Here is a 19,057-nt window from a genome sequence, read left to right as displayed (position 1 = left end):
GCCCATCCCTGCCCTGGAGGAAGGGGTCCAGGGTCAAGCGCCCCTTCTCCGCCATGCACAATACCCCACAACCAAAAGCTCAGTGAGGCAGCCGCCAGACGCTGCGCACCTACCTAGCACGTCAGCAGACTTCTTCCTCTCTACAATCTGGATGTCTCGGGCGCCAGCCGGGATATGGGTCACCAGAGAGTAACCTGGAGGCAAATGGATGACAGTGAGCCCCTCTGGATTGGAAAGGCACCCTTGGATGGCGCTCGCCCACTCCACAGCTTTTGGAGGGTGAGTGGTGGTTGTCTAAAGGCTAACCCACCCCCCACGCCCACTTGGGTAGCTCAGCTCAGACCCATCCTATTGCAGAGGTTGACCAATCAAGCTGGGCACCTGCCCAGGCTCACCCCTTCCTACCAAGGCCACGGGAGGGCTTGCCCGTGCTTGCCCCAACCCCTCCTAAGGGACAGCGAGGGCCACAGCGATGTGGAGCACACTGGGAGTTCAGTCCCACTCTGCCATGTGTCACCCAGGAGACCCTGGGCAGCCGATGGAGCCCCAGCTCCCTGCGTGCGTTATCACTGCCATTTTAAAATCCTGTCTTGTCACAACACCACGTTGACTTTCAAGGCTCGCTACACTCAAAGACGTGGGTGAGAAAGGACAAGGAGAGCTGCAAATAGAATCTCCAGCTCTGCCTACGCCCTTCCTAAGCGCCAGGCCCCAGGCTGAGGTCCAGATCGGACAATACCAGCCGGCTCAGAGCCTGTCTTCAAGGCCCCCAGGCCCGTGGGGAGGCAGCCATGCAGTCCTCCCAGCTAGAAAGAAACCAAGGGTGTGGAGGGGAAGTGCTGAGAGAAGGAGAGGTGTTGCTGGCAGGCAGCCGAGGGAGGAGCCTAGGGAGAAGGAGAGATTTTAATACGCCCCGGGACAGGAAAGAAGGGGCTCTCCAGGTCGGACGTTTCCTGGGGTTTGACGCTTGTTTCACCTGATTCCTCCAGGAGTGGAGGACTCCACGTGGGCCTCCCTGCCGGGGTTAGTGTCTCCCGCAGGCCAGCACCCGCCTGCCATTCCTCCCCCAACGCCATCACACCTACAGGTCTCCAGAGATCCTGACCTGTCCCTCCCGGACAGCAGTGCTCTGGAAAATGTTTAACAGTAGGCTCTTTGGAGACATGGGGAAACAGGAGCTGTGACTTGTAGCATTGGCCAGTTTCCGTGGTGTAAACACCCCTGCTGTGGCCAGTTTCACGCTACTATAACTGGGCTGGGCAGCTTAACTTCAAAATTCATTTTAAAACTTTTTTTTCCCTTCTTTGGGTTTCAACACATAAACTTGAAGCAAGCGACTGAAGCTATGTTTGTTTACACCACCAACGTGACGTCACTGGGCGTGGCATTGGGAAGAGAGGCTGCAGCACACCCGTATACGGTGTTTTTGCCACACAGATAAAATAGTTACACACTTTGGGAGGCTGAGGCGGGTGGATCACCTGAGGTCAGGAGTTCGAGACCAGCCTGGCTAACATGGTGAAACACTGTTTCTACTAAAAATGAAAAAAAAAAAAAAAAAATTAGCTGAGCATGATGGTGGGAGCCTGTAATCCCCGCTACTTGGGAGGCTGAGGCAGGAGAATCGCTGGAACCCAGAAGGCAGAGGTTGCAGAAAGCCGAGATCACATCATTGCATTCCAGCCTGGGCAACAAGAACAAAACTCCGTCTTAAAAAAAAAAATTAGTTCTAGACGTCAAAGGATTAGAAAGTGATGACTTTGTTTTAAATATAATGTAGTTAAATATAGGCTGTTGTACTTTAATTTTCAAATTAGCAAGATTAGCTCACAAGATTCTTGAGCATTTAATACCCTAGCCCATCCCACGGCCCCCAGCATGGTTACCAAGCACAGCTTGTCCGGGGAAGGCGTGTGGCTCAGCTGGGAGGACTACAGGCCAGGAGCAGGCTGCCCGGGTTCAGGCCCCGTTCTGCCTCTTGTGGATGTGTGACCTTGGATGAGTTATTTAGCCTCTCTTTGCCTGTTTCTGTATATTTCAGCAACAGTAATGTGGCAGCCTTGCAGAGCTGTTGCCAGGCATGAATGAGTTACCTTGTGAGCATGCAGAATGAGGGACGTTGTTTGCACGTCAGTCCCTGGGCCCAGGCTGAGTTCCACGAGAATGTGAGCCCTATCTCTCAGGCCTCACTGTGTGCACAGTGCCTGGCACATACTAGATGCTCTATAAGACACATGCTGCCCCAGTGCCCACACTCCCTCTGCATGGGTCCAGCAGGAGGCCGTGTAAGCAGGTTTGTGGGAGGAAGGGAGGAAAATCAGACACCTTAGCGCCTCCTATAGTGAAGCCACCAAAGAAATGGCCTCTGCCCACCTCACCCTGCTGGACACCCAGCCCGCATTACTCACACCCCTGCCTGGTGGCTCTGCCCCAACCCTGTCCCTTGTCAGTCCGGCATGCCCGTCCCTAGGTCCCATGTCCAAGCCCCATCCTCTCCAGTGCTCTCCCACTGGCAGCTCCTGGAGCTGACACTCACGCCACAGTTAGCCCTCAGTGGCAGGCGAAGGTCATTCTCTCAACCTGTAAAACACGGCCGGGTCCTCCGTGGCCCTAACAGGCCTGGCTCTAATCCAGACTTGACTGGTCTCGCTGGGACCTTGATAGATTATTCCCACTCTGGGCCTCAGTTTCCCTGTCTACTAAGTGGGTCTGAAGCTGCCCTGCCTTCACCAGTCTGGAGGTTGCAATAACCCCGTTCCATTCCTCAAGCTTTTCTTCAGACCCAAAAGTGTGTTCAATCTAATGCCAAGCATTACAAGTGACATCCCTCCAAAAGTAGAAAGTACTGTCCCATGCACAGACGCCCACGCCCCCACGAGGGTTGGGACAGAGCTGGACACAAACATCGGGCTGAATGCCCGTAGCTTAGGAAGGGGACAGGTGCTGCCCAAGGGAAGGAGGGGGTCTGGGCTGGGTCAGCCTGGAGCTGACAGGGAGCCTCTGAAACTCAGGCCCCAGAATCCAGTATGCCAGAGTCAAATCTCATATCTGCAGAGAAAATGTGTCTCAGGCCTCAGTTTCTCCCTTTTTAAAGTGTGGTGTTAGCCGGGTATGGTGGCTCATGCCTATACCCCAACACTTTGGGAGACGGAGGTGGGTGGATCACTTGAGGTCAGGAGTTCGAGACCAGCCTGGCCAACGTGGTGAAATCCCGTCTCCACTAAAAATACAAAAATTAGCCAGGTGTGGTGGCATGTGCCTGTAGTCCCAGCTACTCGGGAGGCTGAGGAACGAGAATCGCTCGAACCTGGAAGGCAGAGGTAGAGGCTGCAGTGAGCCCAGATCGAGCCACGGCACTCCAGCCTGGGCAACAGAGCAAGACTCTGTCTGAAAAAAATTAAATTAAAAATAAAAAGAAAGTGCGTCGTTAACACCTCCCTACAGGCTGTCTCAAAGGGCAAATATGACCCCCAAGCCAAGTGTCCACTGGTACCCAGTAGGTCCTCAACAAAGGGTTGCCCATTTTTGCAAACCAACAGAGGCCTACCATCACCGGGCCAGCTCGCCTGGGCCTGCATGCAGAATCCGGTGCCTCTAGAGGGGAAAGACTTGCCCAGTGGTACCCAGAAGGCTGCAGACAGGAGCACACTCAGGACCCCCGATTTCCAGACTCAGCTCTGCTTGGACTTCAGGGCACGCTGCTGCCTTACCCAGGTGGGTGTTCCCTTTGCGATAGTTGCCCGTCACGTGGGTGCAGCTGCTACCGTCCCCCTGGCAGACGCCGCACTTGTCCAGTGTGTGGGTGGAGAAAAGCACCCCGTCACAGCCGATGGGCTGCAGGAAGGGAGAGGGAGAGGACTGCTGGGAGGGCGCTGTGGCCAGGCCTCGGGGCCGCCACTGCCTCCCACAGGCGGGCAGGCAGTCAGCACAGTGAGACCAGCGGTACTTTTGCTACAACGTTTAACAACCTCACATTTTCCAGACACGCAAACCCCTCGCAGGTCGGTGAGCTTGCAGGATGTGCCGTCGCGGGCGGGGACCATGAGCTGCCGCTGGCCGTCCACAGTGGTGCAGTGCAGGTCACATGGTTTGCTGGAGATGTGGACATAGTCATCTGGTGGAGGGAGACAAAGACAGAAGGTCTCAGCGGGACAGGAAATGCCGGATTCAGGGGACTTCCCTTTTCCTCCCTCTAAGACAGCTTTCATTGCATAGATGGGGAAACTCAGGCCTGGAGAACAGAAGGGACCTGTCCAGGTCTCAGTGGCAGAAACTGATGGGTTGTCTGGCTCAGCCCACACCCCGTGAGTTCCGGCTTCTACCTTCTTGTGAGTGGAGAGCAGCGCCTGAGACCCACACTGGGGTTCCCCCTCTGCAGGAGGTCTGAGCCAACTAGACACCCCTGTGCTGCTGGCCCTGGGCACCCCAGCCCTGGCCCTCGCGGGTGAGCAGGAGAAGGATGAAGCATTTAAGCTGTTGCCTGAACTACTTGCTTTCCATGGGACCGCGTGGGCGGTCTCCATTTGGGATCCTCTCGGCTGGTTCCTGACTGTGCCCAGGAGCCAGTAAGTGGGAGAGTCACCATTGCCCTCAGAGGTCAGGCCTGCAGGGAACTCAGCCCTGTAATCTGTCCTGCGTTGATGTCATGGGTCATGGGGGAGGGGACAGACCCCTGGGCCAGGGCTCAGGAGACCCAGGTTCATTCCTGGCTCCTTGTCTGACCACCTCCATTTCCCCACCTGCCCACCCGTCGAGTTTGGTCCCAGGTGCCAGAAGGGCCACCCCCAAAGCTCAGTCAGCTCCCTGCAAGGTGGTCCCCAGGGCGGCAGGTACCCGGGTACAGAGGCTTCCACTGGTGCGTCCGCCCGTTGTACACGTGGGAGTTGAAGGAGACGCACTGCTCCTCGCGGAAGCTCCTCCCGTCCGGCGGACACTCCTGGGAAGTGAGGGGACAAGGAGGCTCCAGGAGGAACTCGGCCCGACAAAGGCATTTTTGTCCAGGCTACGCAGGAAGTGGCTGCAGCCGGGACAGCCGTGCGGGGGCCACGGCCCATGGGGTGGCCTCTCAGGCTCCTGTTCGCTCCCACACACTCTCCGGAGGGAGCAAGGACACAGGGAAGGGCAGCTCCGCCCTCCACGCCAGCCCTCTGCCTACTCTAGACGCAACCCTCCCATTCCCCACCACACCTTCTCCCAGTCTTGCGGCGGAGGGAACATGACCCTACTACGGCTGGCAAGGGTGCTCCCCTTGCCCCCATCCTCAGCAGGCCCTGACTGTGTGCCCACGGCGCCGGAACAGTGCCTGGCACATGGTCTGTGGCCACACGCACCGCCTGAATCAGGAAGATCGTGGTCCTGACTCCATAAAGAGGAACCCAGCTTGCAGACAAGTGACTCGTCCTCGGGGGGACCCAGCTTAGTCGTGCTGGGGCCAGAGCTCAAACCTGGGTCCCTCTCATGCTGGAGCTCATAAATGCCCTTCCCCCAACCCCTGGTTGTGCCATCCTAGGAGGGCAGCTGACCAGGTGTCACCAACACAGAAGCTGTGGCTACCTGCCTCCCTCCAGCCCCTCGCTCCCTGCACGGGAGCACACGCCCCCTGAGACACACAGACACAAAAACCTCCAGCTGCTCCGCCTTCCCTGACCAGGCAAGCCACATGAGCCACTCTGGGAGGCCCAGATCCCAGCTCGACATGCCCCAGCCTCACGCCCGACGGTCCTTGGAAAGGTGTTCAGGTTCCAACTGCCCAGCGCCCCACTGGGAGCTGCCTGGTCAGAGTCAACACCTCCTCTCCAGCCTCGGCTACCCAAGGAAGCTGATGGGGGCTGGAGCAGAAGGGCACCGAGAGCAGCCCAGGAAACTGTTTTATGGGGTGAGGGGTACTGTTTCATGGGACGGGGAAGCCTGGCAACTGCTGGGTCTCTGTGAGCAGCAGGTGCACGAATGTTGTGAGTAAAGTGGAGCTGCGACCAGAGACCCCAAACCTTGAGGCTGCACTTGAAGCTCCAGGAGCACAGTGAGTCCGCCCGTCCCAGCATCGCTGAGCACTTGTGGGCACACAGACAGCGGTCTGGACAGTGGATGGCTCCGTCCTAGCCCAGGGCCCCCCACAACCTTCTCTTCAACTCTGCTCCTGGGCTCTCCTTGAAGTGCAGGCCCAGAACAGAATGCCCAGGAGGCCCAGGAGCCACCGGGAAGACCCCCTGAAAACTGCATGATGACGGGGAGAGCAGGCCATGGTGCCCCTGCCCAAGCCAGGCCTCACCTGCACTCTGCAGAGCTGGTACCGCTTAGACGTGCCCGTGCAGGTCCTGTTCCCGGGGCCTGGGGCGGACTTCCTCCTGGCAGAAAGATGCTCGGAGTGAGAGCTGCAGAGGAGTTTCAGGAATGTCGCCTGGGCTGGCCCCACGGCCACTGGGGTCCAGAATCTCCCCTGATTCCCATGACCCAGAGGGCTCCCTTCCTCTCTACTCAGCTCCCACCCCATACACACACCAGAGCCGAGGGAGAATGAGATTTGATTCACTTCTACATCAGCGGCACATAGCACAGGGGCTCCGTACACAGAACTGAAACAACCACGTGAGTTGCGTGCCAGGCCTGTGCCCAGGTGCACACACACGTGCGTTCTCAGAAGCATGAGGTGGGATCAGCACGCTCTCCATGCCATGGATGAGAAAACTGATGCCCAGAGAGGTTAAGTGACTTGCCCAAGGTCACACAGCAAGGGAGTAGCACAGGTCAGATAGGAGCCAGGTCCATCTGGCAGTGGAGGCTTTCACTGCCAGTCCTCTGCTTCTCCCGAGGCTCCCTGGCATTCTCTAAAGACCCTCACTCAGGTCTTCAGAAGAGAAGGCAGAGTGTTTCTCCGCCTCCAGGACAGACCTCTAGAAATGGCTCCTGCCCTCTCATGAAAGGGCTTCCCTGGTGCCCTGAAGCATGAAGGACCCCAGCGCACCAGTGCCGGGGCCCATCCATAGCTGCATCCAGCAGAGGCTGATGGGCGGACTCAGCCTGTGCTGCCCCCAACCTGAGAACCCTCCCAGGGGGAGAAGCCACCAGGCTGAAGGGCCAACTGCCCTCTCCTGCCCGCTGCCCTGCCCTCATGCCAGCCCTCAGGGCCATGTGCCCCACCTCGCACCTCTGCTTCAGGCAGTGCCGCTCCTGGGATGTCACCCCACCTCCGCAACTTCGGGAGCACGCCGTCCACTTGGTCCATTCCCCCCACCAGAAGGCCGTGGCGTCCGTGCCCGCCTCCAGGCTATTGGATGTCGGGCTATTGTCCTGGATGAGAGGGACCCCCAGATGGTAGAGGGCTTGAGTGCCCAGCAGGACCAGCCTGCTCCCACCCCATACCCGAGGGCATCACCATCAGCGGGACTAGAGGACACAGCCCCCTGGCTGGACCGCCCTGCAGGGTCACTCAGCAGCTTGGGTTCAGATCTTCTGGGTGGCATTGAGGGGAACCCCCAAGGAACTGTAGACCACAGGTCAAAGAGGGCCTCTTTGACCTTGAGGTCTAGGATGGCCTGGGGGCTTGGCAAGCTCCTGGGGCTGCACCTAACTGTCCTCACTTTCCCTGGAGCAGCTCAGGGCCCATCTGCGTTCTGCAGGACACAGCCCACACTGGCCATGCTGGGGCCTTCACTTGGAAGGGAAGTATTCAGCCCCCTCAGCCCTCTCCTGCCCAAGTCACCAGGGGCTCCACAGTAGCCAGGGGCCCTGTTCAGAGAAAGATCTGACTGGTTCTGGGAAGAAGTTTCTAGGAGCCAAGAGGGGTTCTGGGACCTGGGGCACGTGCCCACACAGCCCCCTCCAAGCCAGTCCATCTGGGAGCGATCACAGCACTTGGGGAGGGGACTGGCATGGGCCCTCAGACCACAACACCACACTCACCGTGGACCCGGTTGACACTGTGTCCCCAGCCACAACCGCCAGAACCAGCAGGGACCAGGTCCAGCAGGAACATTGCCATCTGCCGTCCATCCTAGGAAGCAAGGCCACTGTCACCACCAGGCAAGCTCCGCTCCTCTTCCAGATGACCAGGGTACGCTTTGGGAAGAGCCCTCAGGGCCCAGCCAGTGCCCAGGCCTCAAGGTTATCTGGGACTAGTTGGTCGTGGTTGCCTGGCAGACCCTGTTGGGAAGGATGAACCCCCTGCCCCAGTCTAGGCTTAGCAAGAAGGAGCTTGGAGAATGATTAGTAATGCCTGCTGCAGGCAAGACACCCAGCGGTGGTGTGCGTGCTAAGCCTGCGCCACCCTTGATCCAAGGGCATGCAGGGAAGCATGCCACGCTTTGCCTCCAAGTCCTCGAGCCCCCTAGATAACTGCTGTGGAGACAGACAGCTTCGGCTGAGGGGTCTGGGGACCCAGGAGAGGGGAAAGGCTGTGGCTCAAAGGGATGGGCCTGGGCTCAGTCCAGCCCCTTGGCAGAAGCACCTTGGGATTTTGACTGGCTCAGCTCTTGCTGGCCTCATAGGAGAATGGCCTCTGCCACTGGCTGCTGAGGGTCAGTGCATGGAGATGGGCTTGGCCAGGTCCCAGGGGAACATGCAGCCTCGCCCTAGACGAGCAGCTCCACAGTCAGCATCCAGCAACAGACGGCACTCAGGTGAGGCAGAACCCAGGTATCTATGCCGCCTCCCCATCCCCGGAGACATGGAATTGCGGGAGGGGCGAGGCAGGAGGAGGTATAGTTTGTGCCAGCATGTCAGCAGTCCAGGGCCACACAGCTGACTTCCTCCCAGCAGCCAGCACCCTGGCTCAAAACACCTGCCAGAGGTCAAAGCAAGCCCATTGGAAGGGACTGTCCAGCCTCTGGGCCCTCAGCCCTCCCCACCCCCTCCTCAGCGCGGACCCTGCCCTGTGGAAGGGAAGAACAGAGATCCGCCATGGCCTCTGTCCAGGCCTTGCTCAGGTGCTGAGTGTCACTGGCCAACAAGTTAGAGAAGGGATTTCAGAAACCATGCAGCCTGCACTCATAACCTGGAGCCCAGAGACGGGAGCCAACTTGCTCAAAGCCACACAGCAAGGCAGGACACTAGCAAACCCAGGGACTCGACCCCCATGCCTGGCCAATTCCAGGGGCAGAAACAACGGAGGTCATCCCTCACCCCTGCCAGCCAGAGGCCAACTCTGGCTCTGCCCCTCCCTCTTCAGCAGCCTCCATCCAACTTGAAGAGTTTCCTTGCAGGCCGGACACCTGCAGATTTTCAGGGACTACTCCAAGGACACCGCTGCAGCCGGGACGATGCGGCAGTGCACCCTAGAGTGGGGAGCCTGAGTCCTTGACCTCCCCTGCCCCCGCCGCCTGCCCCCCACCTCCCTCCCCTGCAGACCTCCACCTGTACTCCCAGCCTCATACCCACAGAAGCCCCCTCCACTGTGCCATTGGCTAACGGGTGCCCCAGCCTCTGCCTGCCGGCTGAAGACAGGTGCCAGCCGGCCTCACACTTGCTTTTCATTAAGGCTTCCAGACACCGCTGGCTTCTGGCCAGGCCTCGCTCACAGGGATCCCTCCCTCCCTGGGGTCCAAAAGCAGCGGCTGGCGGCAGCAGATAGGTCTGCCGTGCACACAGAGCTTCGGGCGCACAAGGCTAGGTGCTGAGAGGCCACCCTGCCCCGTGCTCTGCGGCCCGACCCCTCCCCACAAGCCTCCCCACGTTATGTAACGGCTCCAGAGGGCGCGGGGTGGTCCTACCCCCAAACCCACTTTGAGCAGTGGGCTGGCCTGGTGGACGCTGCAACGTGAGGGGGAATGGGACGAGGTGGCCTACCTGGCTTCGGGTCAGCAGGTTGTCCTCCCAGAGAAAGGGGCGAGCGCTGCGGAGGGCAGACGGCGCCAGGTGCGCTGTGCGTGCGGGGGCGGCGTGAGTGCAGAGGCTGCGGCCCGGCCTCCCTCTCCCCTTCCCCTCCTCCCCCGCGCCGCCTCCCTCTCCCACTTCAAAGAGCATCCAAGAGAGGGGGTTCCCGGGAGGGGCGCAGCCCAGTGGCGGCTCTGCGCCGGCGGCCGCCTTTATAGCTGTCAGGCAGACGGGGAGGAACTCACACTTCCCACCAGGCCGCTCCCCCGCCCGCGCCGGCCGGCCTGGCGCACACTTTAACCCGCTCTGCGCCTCTGGAGCCCGGCCAGACCGGCCCAGCTGCCTGTTGGCTGCTGCCGGCGGCGGCGGCCCAGGAGCGGCGAGCAGGGAGGCCTTCTTCCCGGGTCTAGAACTGGGGACCACATGTCGGGTGTCCAGACGGAGCAGCCGCTGGCCGGAGGTTACCGGGGAGGCTGGCAATGGCAAAGCCCCAGCCCCGCCTGTCCGACTTCTGCCTCCAGAGCGGGCCCTGTCCCTGGGGTTCCTGAGAATGGGGTCTGGGATGTATGAGGCGTCCCGTCTGACTGCTCTGTTGTACGGAGGGAAAGGCTGAACTTCCGGGACCACCATGCCCCGGGTCACCAGCCTCAGAAAGCTCCTGAGATGCAGGGGCCTAAGCAGGTGGAGGGACTGAGGGAGAGACCCAGCAAGAGTGAACCAAGGGCTCCAGGGAGGAGACAGATGTGCCCATGGCCTGCTGACCAGATGGCTAGAGCAGCCAGGGCCAGGGCAGAGAGGCGTAGGGATTCTGCAGATGTCCAGCACCAACTTGGCAGCCCCTGGCAGGCCAGGCCTGGAGCTCGAGCCCCTGTTCCGGCTGAGCCAGGGCACAGAGCAGAGCCAGAGTGGGTGGAGCGGTAGAGCCCCCCTGGGAAACCCGGGCAGGCCCCAGACTTTGTGAGGCTTTCCTAAAGCAAGGCTGGGCACCTAGCCTCTGCACACCAGCTTCCCTAGAGCCCATCATCGGCAAACAGAGGCACCTCCAAAACGAGGAGGAGGAGGAAGCTGGGGCACCGTTCCATCAGGTCATCTGTGTTTTTTCATCCATGCCCCTGCCTCCATGCAGCAGATGTCCTGGGCCCACAGCGGTGCCTGGAAGACCCTTCTCCTTCCCTCTGTCCTCCCCACTGGAATAACCTTGTGAGTTCCTTCAGCTGCCTTCTTGAGAAAGTTCTGCCCTGTGTCTGACCAGCCACCAGAAAGGCTGGGAAGGAAAGCCACCAGTAATGTAGTGAAAGCGATGATACCCTCTGCCCTCTGTCCGGTTTGTCCTATAGGCCCAGAGCTGTGAGCATCCACCTTTATGATCTGCATTTCACAGGTGGAGGAACTGAGGTTCGGGGGCCGAGTCACCTCTCCAGCAGGCAAGGCTGGGATGCCAGTGCTCCTGGGAGTCGGGTCCTGTCCTCTGCTGGGCTCTTTAAGTTCCTCTCCCTGGCACCCTCGGGCAGGCACGTCTTATCTCGTTCCCCCTCTGGGGCCACTGGGGTACATGGTGGCTGCTCCTAGTCACAGAACCAGGACTAACCCTAACCCTAACCCAGGCCCACACTGCCCCCTGGGGTCGCTATGCTGAAGCACAGACATGGTGGCACCTGTCACCCAGCACACACACACACACAGGCACACACACACACAGTCCCTCTCACATGACTGGATCACACTCACTCTGGGAGCCTCTACCATCCCGTTCCTCTCTCTTCTGGTGACCGCCAGACCTTGCACCCCTTGGCACAGTCCTTGAGCTCTGCTGGCGTTTGTGGCCTCACATCCAGCCAGCGCCAGGGTGACTAATGGTTTCCCTTGGGAGGCACCCCACAGCCTACCAACACAAACACTCCCAGTGTCTTCTCTTGGCTCAGCAAGACGGCACAGGCTGCAGGCTGGCCACCTGGGAGACGGGTCTGTGGGGCCAGCCATCCCCTGGCTCTGTGACCTACTGCAGGCGTGTGACCCTCCAGGCCCCAGCTCCCCTGGCCAGCCACGCTTCCACACCACCCCCACCTCTTACCCCAGAGCCCCCAGACTTGAGGCCCGGAGGGAGCCATGACTGTCACGTAGCAGGTGCTGTGGCAGCTCCTGATGCCAGGGACTCCTTGCCCCTTAGGGAGTGTTGTTGAGGTGAGTCCTCCACTCTCCAGGCTCCCTCTTCCGCCTGCAAATTCCTGGCCTCCCATGGCCTCCCTCATGTAGGATGGTGTCAGCACACACCCACCGGCGCTTGCAGGGCTGTTGCAGCCGTGTGGCCCTGGTGCTGGAGACAGCACCTGCCTTTAGAAGGGGATTGTTGGCCAGGCGTAGTGGCTCATGCCTGTAATCCCAGCACTTTGGAAGGCTGAGGCAGGTGGATAACTTGAGGTCACGAGTTCGAGACCAGCCTGGCCAACATGGTGAAACCCTGTCTCTACTAAAAATACAAACATTAGCTGGGTGTGGTGGTGGGTACCTGTAATCCTAGCTACTCAGAAGGCTGAGGCAGGATAATCGCTTGAACCTGGGAGGCAGAGGTTGCAGTGAGCCGAGATCTCACCACTGCACTCCAGCCTGGGCGAAAGAGTGAGACTCCAGCTCAAAAAGAAAAAAAAAAGAAGGGGATTGTCTCCACTTGTGTTTTCCAGATATCTGAGGAGCTTAGAAACAGGACAGCAGGAATATGTGGAGGGCATGCCCGGGAGGGTGGGGTTCGAGGGAAAACAAGGCAGGGATGGAGAAGCAGGCTTGGGGCAGAGGGGCCGGTGAGCCATGGTCGACCACTTTGGAGGTTCCCTGGGATGATGTTAGGCGGCCGCAGTGGGAGCAGGGCCTGTCCTCACAACAAAGTGGCCACGGCAGGTTCAGGAGTTTAAGGACGTGGGCCAATCTGTGGGAGGTGGGTCCCCTGTCTGGCACCCAGAGGCCTAGCAGGCCTAGCAAACTTATGTGTATAGTGTGGTTCACCTGACTGATAGGGCTGGCCGGCCACGGCCTTGAGAGAGGCCCACCAATACCAGCTTCCCTGGTATCCTGCGGTTCTTCTCTGTTGCCAGCCCAGGACCCAGAACATCCTAGGAGCCTCCTGGGCACACCCTGCCAGAGTTCTCACACCCAACTGGGACGGGGCCATCAAGGGACCATGTGGCCAGCTGGGAGGTGGCTGGCAGGCCAGGAAGAGGAGCAGGACTCAGAAGGCAGCCCCAGGGGAAGAGTGAGGGGGCCTCGGCAACCCCAAGGGCCATCCCTCTCCCCGAGCTTCCTTCCTGGCCCAGGATAGAAGCCAGCTGTCCCTGAGGCCCCCCGGGGCTGGACATACGGGAAGAGCCTCCCCCGCCTTCCCTGGCTAGTCCCAGGTCCATGCACGACCACTGGCTGGCCAGGTCACTTCGGGCCACTTGTCCCTGACAGGCCTGGTTTCCTGGTCTGTTGCACAAGGTCAAGGTCCTTTTTTAGCCCCAGACATCTTACAGGCACACTCAAGAGACAAGTGAGACAAAAGCAGAGGTGGGGGCTCCTGCCTCCCCTCTTCTCCTCAGCAGCCCTGAGGCCCCTTCTGGGCACCAGGACTCCTGGAGGCGTCACCTGAAAGCTGGTCAACTGGAAGAACCCCAGTCCCCGGCAGCCCCTCGGGCGCTCTGCTCACACGCGGCCATGACCTCCAGAGATGCCCCATATCAGGGACATCTGCTGGGGACAGGAGGATGTCACCCAGCCAGTGAACTCTTTCTCCCATGTCACCCACAGTGACCAGGGGTGGGCAGCCACTGGTGTCACAGCCGGGGAAGCAGGAAACCCAGGACCTTGGATCCCGACACTGAGAAGGGCCCTGTCTTAGAGGCTCAGCATAGGAAGCAGCAGCTCTTCCGATAGCACGGCAACGGCGGCGTCACGTGGGAGTGCCTGGAGCCAGACTCCTTGGGTTCAAATCCTGACTCTGTCTCTCTCCAGCTGGGTGACTTTGGGTGAGGGCAGACACTTCTCTGTGCCTCCGCTTCCTCACCTGTGAAGTGGGGGTGAGAAGGCACTCCCTATGCTGGACTCTCGTGAGGCTGAAATGAGTCCATACGGGAGAAGGGCCTGGGATGGTGGTGGAGAAGGGAAGGGCTCTCTGCACGTGCTTTGCTCTGAGCCCAACAGGTAGCCCAGGGCCTGTGTCTACTCTGCTGTCATACTCCATCCTGCCAATGCCACATCAGGTAACACTGTCACGCCCAGACAGAGAAGGAAGCTGAGGCCAAGGCTTGGACCCCGCCTGTCTGAGGCCAGAGTGGACTTTCTCAGCCTGTTCCATCTCAGCCTGGCCAACTTTCTCAGATGGTCTCTTGAGTGTGCCTGTGAGATGTCTGGGGCTAGGATGGGGTGCCTGTCATTGGTCCAGGATGGGATGCATCTGGGTCCCAGGAAAGCCCAGAGCAGCAGGACGTGCTCAGCCTGCCCACCAGGACCAGCAGCGGGACCCTCCCCAATAGCCTCCACTGCTGTTCCTGTAGCCCAGAGCCTTGTGAGCCCTGACTCAGCTTCTCCTTTCCCTGCAAGGGGCAAGAGAGCCAAACCCAGGGATGTAGTGCCCAGGAGGGGCAAGTTTCCATGTAGAGAGGCAAGCTGGGGCAGACAACAGGCTGGGACCAACAGAGATGTAGGGCCTGCAAAGAGGGCAGGAGCAGCCTTTGGTTCACTGAGAGGTGCAGGTCTGGGCTGGCCTGCTCTCTGTCCTCCCAGCACACACACAGGGCTCCGATTCCCCTCTGGGAGTGCTCCCTGCCAACATCAACCCTGCCGTGGCTCAGCCCACAGGTGGTGAATGGACAACCCTGGGTGGTGCCTCTATACCCCCAATCAGAGCCTGCCCTGAGGAGGGGACTGCAGTCCCCGGGGGTAACCAGCTGGTGCCAGACCACAGAACTTTGTTTCTCCTCCTCCTCTTCCTCCCCCTGAGGAGGCGTTTTCTGTTAGGCCAATGCTGAAAGCTCGAGTTGGGGGAGCTCAGGCCTGTGACTAGCAGAGATTGCTTAGGCCATTCCTGGTCTGAGACTCTAGGAGAAAGAGGCTCCTCTGTCTCCAGATCTGGAGCAGATAGGGACCTGAGCAGCCCTGGTGTGGCCTTGGGCTGGAGTCGGGCAGAGCCCTGCTGTCTGGGAGACAGCTCTGGGAGGAACCACAGCAAAGGTGAAAGGCTTCCCAGCAAGCCTGCAGAAGAGTCTCCTGTCCACAAGGGCTCCCCGACAGTATCCCCACCAGCTGCAACCCTGCCACAAGTCCTGTCCCCAAGGGCAGGCTGGGTCCCAGGAGCTGAATTTTCGGGTCCCCAGAAGAAACTGTGTGCTGGGGCTGCTGCTGACCCAGGTGTGGCTGTGCCCTCTCAGTCACACTCAGTGAGTGGCATTTGCCAGGCACCATCCCACAGCCCTGCAGAGGGGAGCAGGTAACAGATGTGCAGTTTGGGCAAGCCCAGGTTCAAGCCCCAACCCCTCTCCCAGCTCCTGGGTCTCTGTAAATGGAAGATGGGTCTCCCCGCTTCAGAGGGTGAGGAGTCCCTGGTTCACACAACAGACATTAGCCCTTGCCAGAGGCCGGGCTGGCAGCTGAGCTGTTCACATCTGTGCATTCTTCAGCCCCTGCAGCAACCCTGAAAGGCAGGCATCCCTCAAGCTCCATTCTGCAGACGAGGACACTGAGGCTCCCAGGGCCAAGGGCACACAGAGGTCCTAGAGCTAGGATGGGCCGAGCCCCCCACCTGGCTCACTTGGCAGGTGTTCAGAAGCTGGGGGTGGTGTGCTGCTCATCTTCAGCCTGCAGCTGAGGACGATGTTGGATTGCTCATCACAGCCCTGGCCAAAGAGGCACACGCAGAGCCATGTCCTGCGCGGGGGAGGACCCTGAGTGGCAGTCCAGGCAGGCATGGGGACCCCGAGGAGCAGGCAGAAGGCAGCAAAGCCTGTGCTCCTCCCAACAATTGTGGGGGAGCCTCTGTGGGCCCCACGGAGAGCCCAGGCACAAGGATTGCTGTGCGCTGGGGTGACCTAGTGCTGTAGGTCAGGTGTTCAAAATGTAGAGGACGCAAATGCAGCTGCCAGCCAGTCCTCCTGGGCCGGGCAGACAGACAGCTGTTGGGAGGCGGGAGCTGCCTGACATTCCAGGCATTTCAGGGCCTCTATAAAGCAGGGGCGCTCCTGCGGCTGTGGGGGCTAGGGAAGGGGAGTGCGGGGCGGCCCCACTCACCAGCGTGGCACAGGACCAGCCCGTTGGAGCCCACTGGGGCCTGCCATCTGCTGGGCAGAGGAGGGCTGCTGCTGCTCCCTGGGCCTCAGTCTCCTCCTCTGTAAAATGGGGAGAACAGAGGCCTCCACCCCACCTCCCGGCTGCTGGAAGGGCCCAACGAGAAAGGTATGAAGAGTCCTTGGTACATGGCCAGCGCCAACCAACCGTCTGTCCATGGACATGATTGGTTTTCAAGACACATTCAGTGCCATGGGGGTTCTGAGCACAGAGAGCCCACACCCCTCTGGGGGGTCAGAAGAAGCTGAGGCTACACAGGGAACCAGGGGAGGGTCTCCTGGCAGAAGGCCATGCAGAGGCCCAGAGCCTGGAGGGCATGTGGCTGTGGGGATCTGGTTTGGCTGAAGTCTGGAGCAGGTGAAGCGTGGGGTGGATGCCAGGGACTCCTGAATGGTGGGTTGGCAGGCAGGGGCCATGGGAGGTTTCGGGGTGGGAAGGACCAGGGATGCCAGCTCACGTCTGTGCTAGCTCAGAGCCTGTCCAGGTCGAGCAGCTCCTGGCCTGGCCCAATCCTGCGCCCCCCACCCTGTGTCTCCTGGGGCGGCGACACCCCCCACAGCAGCCGGTCTGGCTTTTCCACTCTGCCTTCCCCTCTCCCAGCTCCCCAGGCCAATCGCTTCCCCTGCTCCAGGGAGAGCCGAGGGTCATTTCAGTCCTGTTCAGAGCTGGACGCCTTCCCCAGAGCCAGCTGGTCTGCGTCCAGGCGGCCAGGGCTCGGACGGGAGCCACACACAGCCCGCCCCCCCTTCACCTCCGTTCTGCACTCCACCACCTCCCTCAGAGGGCAGCTCACGTTCCAGCCTTTCTGCAGGGGCTCCTCGGGCTGCCCCAGGCCCAGCCACCTGTCTCCCCCCTTTGGGACTGTCCCTCCTGGCCCCCACTCTCCTTAATCGCTGCAACACATGTGTGGCTCCGCTTCCCTCTCCACCTCCTCCCCCTTTGCTTTTTCCCTTCCCCAAGCTTACAGCCCTGGCCCTGGAGTTTACAGCTGCAAAAAAACACACACACACACTCATGCACAAAACCAACTGTGGAATGTTTTCCTGCTTTCGAGCGGGGTTTATGGCTCCAGAGAGCTCTCTCCTCCACTGCCTCTCATAGCACCTGACATCGAATTGTATTTCCTCAGCACTCTTCTCCACTCTTACTGAAAGCTGGGCTAGGGGCTAGGGACTAGGGCCCAGTACGAGCCGGAGCAGAGGGGCCGAGAGGTGAGGATCAAGGAGGATCAGGGCCCCCGCCGTGATAGGCCCACAGGGGATCGTGCGCCTCCTACCAGAGCCGCACACACAGCAGGTCTGGTTTTGCCATTTGGAGAGGGAACTGGGCTCCTCAGAGGCCAGACTGAAGTGTGCGGCAGCCCCGCCTCCTTGGACTTTCATTCATTCTTTTAACAAAGTCATTCATTCAGCCAGTGTGTGCTGAACACCACCATGTGCCAGGCTTGGGCGTCGGGGGCGGGGCAGGGAGCCAGCCAGCCAGAACCCCGGGCCCTGGATCCTGCAGTCCAAGGGGGCCACAGTCCAGACAACCCAACACCAACATCTCGGCTGAGGTGGCTGGTGCTAGGTCAGGAACGACGTGGCATACAGGGCACCGCATGGAGCCCCTCAGCTTTCCTTGGGGGCGGTGGGGGGCGGGTGCTGTTCGTCACAGAAGCCTTCCCCACAGACAGGCTGTCTAGGCTGCAGGCAGAGGGAGCAAGGCATTAACCAGAACAGGCGGGGCAGGAAGTGCCTCCCTGCAGGGGAGGTGGGAGGCTGGGAGGAGAGGAGGCAGCGTCTGAGAGTGTGCATGGGGGCTGGGGGGACGGGTCTGGGCTGTAGATGGCCTGGTGCTCTCTGTGAGCACTTGGACTTCACCCTTCAGGCTGTGGGGGCCTCAGAAGAGTCTTAAGCAGGAGAATGAGACATATCAAGTCAGACGTTTCATTGCAAACAGCAGAAATGGGCTCCAGCCAACTTAAGACAAGAGAGATTTCTGGAAAGGTCTGTGGGAGCTCCCACATGGAGGGAAAGGTGGAACAGCCGAGCCTCACAAGGCAGGACTGGCCCAGCAGCCTCTCTTGGAGTGGCCAGTGCTGAGACAGTCCTCGGTCTTGCTGTCCTCAGATTCTAATTTCCAGGAGAACAAAGGTGCGGGAATACTACACTGGATGCCACCCACCAGCAACCAAAGGGACTGGCCACCAGTAGGACAGGGACAAATCGCATAGACATTACATTGTGAGCAAAAGAAGCCAGATCCAAAAGAGTCCATGGTCTATTTGTAACAGGCAGTCAGGTATGGGGGCAGAAATCACATCAGTGGCTGCCTCGGCAGGGGGCTCACTGGAAAGGGCTCAGGAGAATATCCTGGGTGGGGAGGATGGACACTGTGGTGGTTACAAAGGTGCATTTTCATCAAACTATACATGTAAAATCTGTGCATTTCGTCCTATGTGAATTACATCACAGTGAAAAAAGAGAATGGAAGTAAAAGCTGTTCTTTTGCGAACAACAAATCAATTAATCAATCCAGGGAAAGAGAGTCTGCCTGGGTAGCTCAGACCACACACACCCATCATTCCTTGGCCAGGGGATAGGGGGCACCCTGCCAGACAGTTCCCCCAAGACCTCTTACAACGAGGGAAGGTAATTTCCAGAAGGCCAGCCAAAGAGCTGTTGTCAATGGAAGACGGAAAAAACACCAAGAGGGCAAGCAACCGGCCTGGTGCTTGGAACACTGAAAGAGATGGTCCTCAGTTGTTTACTTATAATGTGAAACAGTGTAACCAAGTAGAAAAGAATGTTAGTTTCATTAGTCTAGCCACCACGGAAACCTGTGTGGGGCAAGAGCTGATGAGTGAGAAGTATATGTGGGCTGGTAAGGTGGGAAATTTATCTACAAGGTCCTTTTAATGATTCGAATTGGCGAAATCTTGGGTTCTCTCACCTCAGGC

The 19,057-nt window shown here is 59.5% G+C and overlaps 1 protein-coding gene across 4 annotated transcripts in view; it reads right to left on the bottom strand.

Moving 5' to 3' along the window:
- ADAMTSL2 (ADAMTS like 2) overlaps positions 1–9,944 on the bottom strand; it is a 40,509-nt gene extending 30,565 nt beyond the window's left edge. Inside the window, exons 1-8 of one of the 4 annotated variants that reach the window (XM_009187916.4) lie at positions 9,781–9,944; positions 7,900–7,990; positions 7,145–7,287; positions 6,269–6,371; positions 4,834–4,936; positions 3,969–4,114; positions 3,711–3,834; positions 114–194 (exon numbers count right to left, since the gene is read on the bottom strand). In XM_009187916.4, the coding sequence (XP_009186180.2) occupies positions 114–194; positions 3,711–3,834; positions 3,969–4,114; positions 4,834–4,936; positions 6,269–6,371; positions 7,145–7,287; positions 7,900–7,989 (790 nt within the window). In that variant the 5' untranslated portion in view covers position 7,990; positions 9,781–9,944. Of the gene's footprint in view, positions 1–113; positions 195–3,710; positions 3,835–3,968; positions 4,115–4,833; positions 4,937–6,268; positions 6,372–7,144; positions 7,288–7,899; positions 7,991–9,780 lie in introns of those variants that run through there. The other 3 variants (XM_009187911.4, XM_009187913.3, XM_017949511.3) reach the window with 3 other exon arrangements.
- Between the last annotated feature and the right edge of the window lie 9,113 nt (positions 9,945–19,057).

This window comes from Papio anubis, chromosome 13 (assembly GCF_008728515.1).
Source record: "Papio anubis isolate 15944 chromosome 13, Panubis1.0, whole genome shotgun sequence".
NCBI lineage: Eukaryota > Metazoa > Chordata > Mammalia > Primates > Cercopithecidae > Papio > Papio anubis.
Note: the sequence above shows the minus strand (reverse complement) of the source record. Positions and strands in the feature narration are given on the sequence as shown.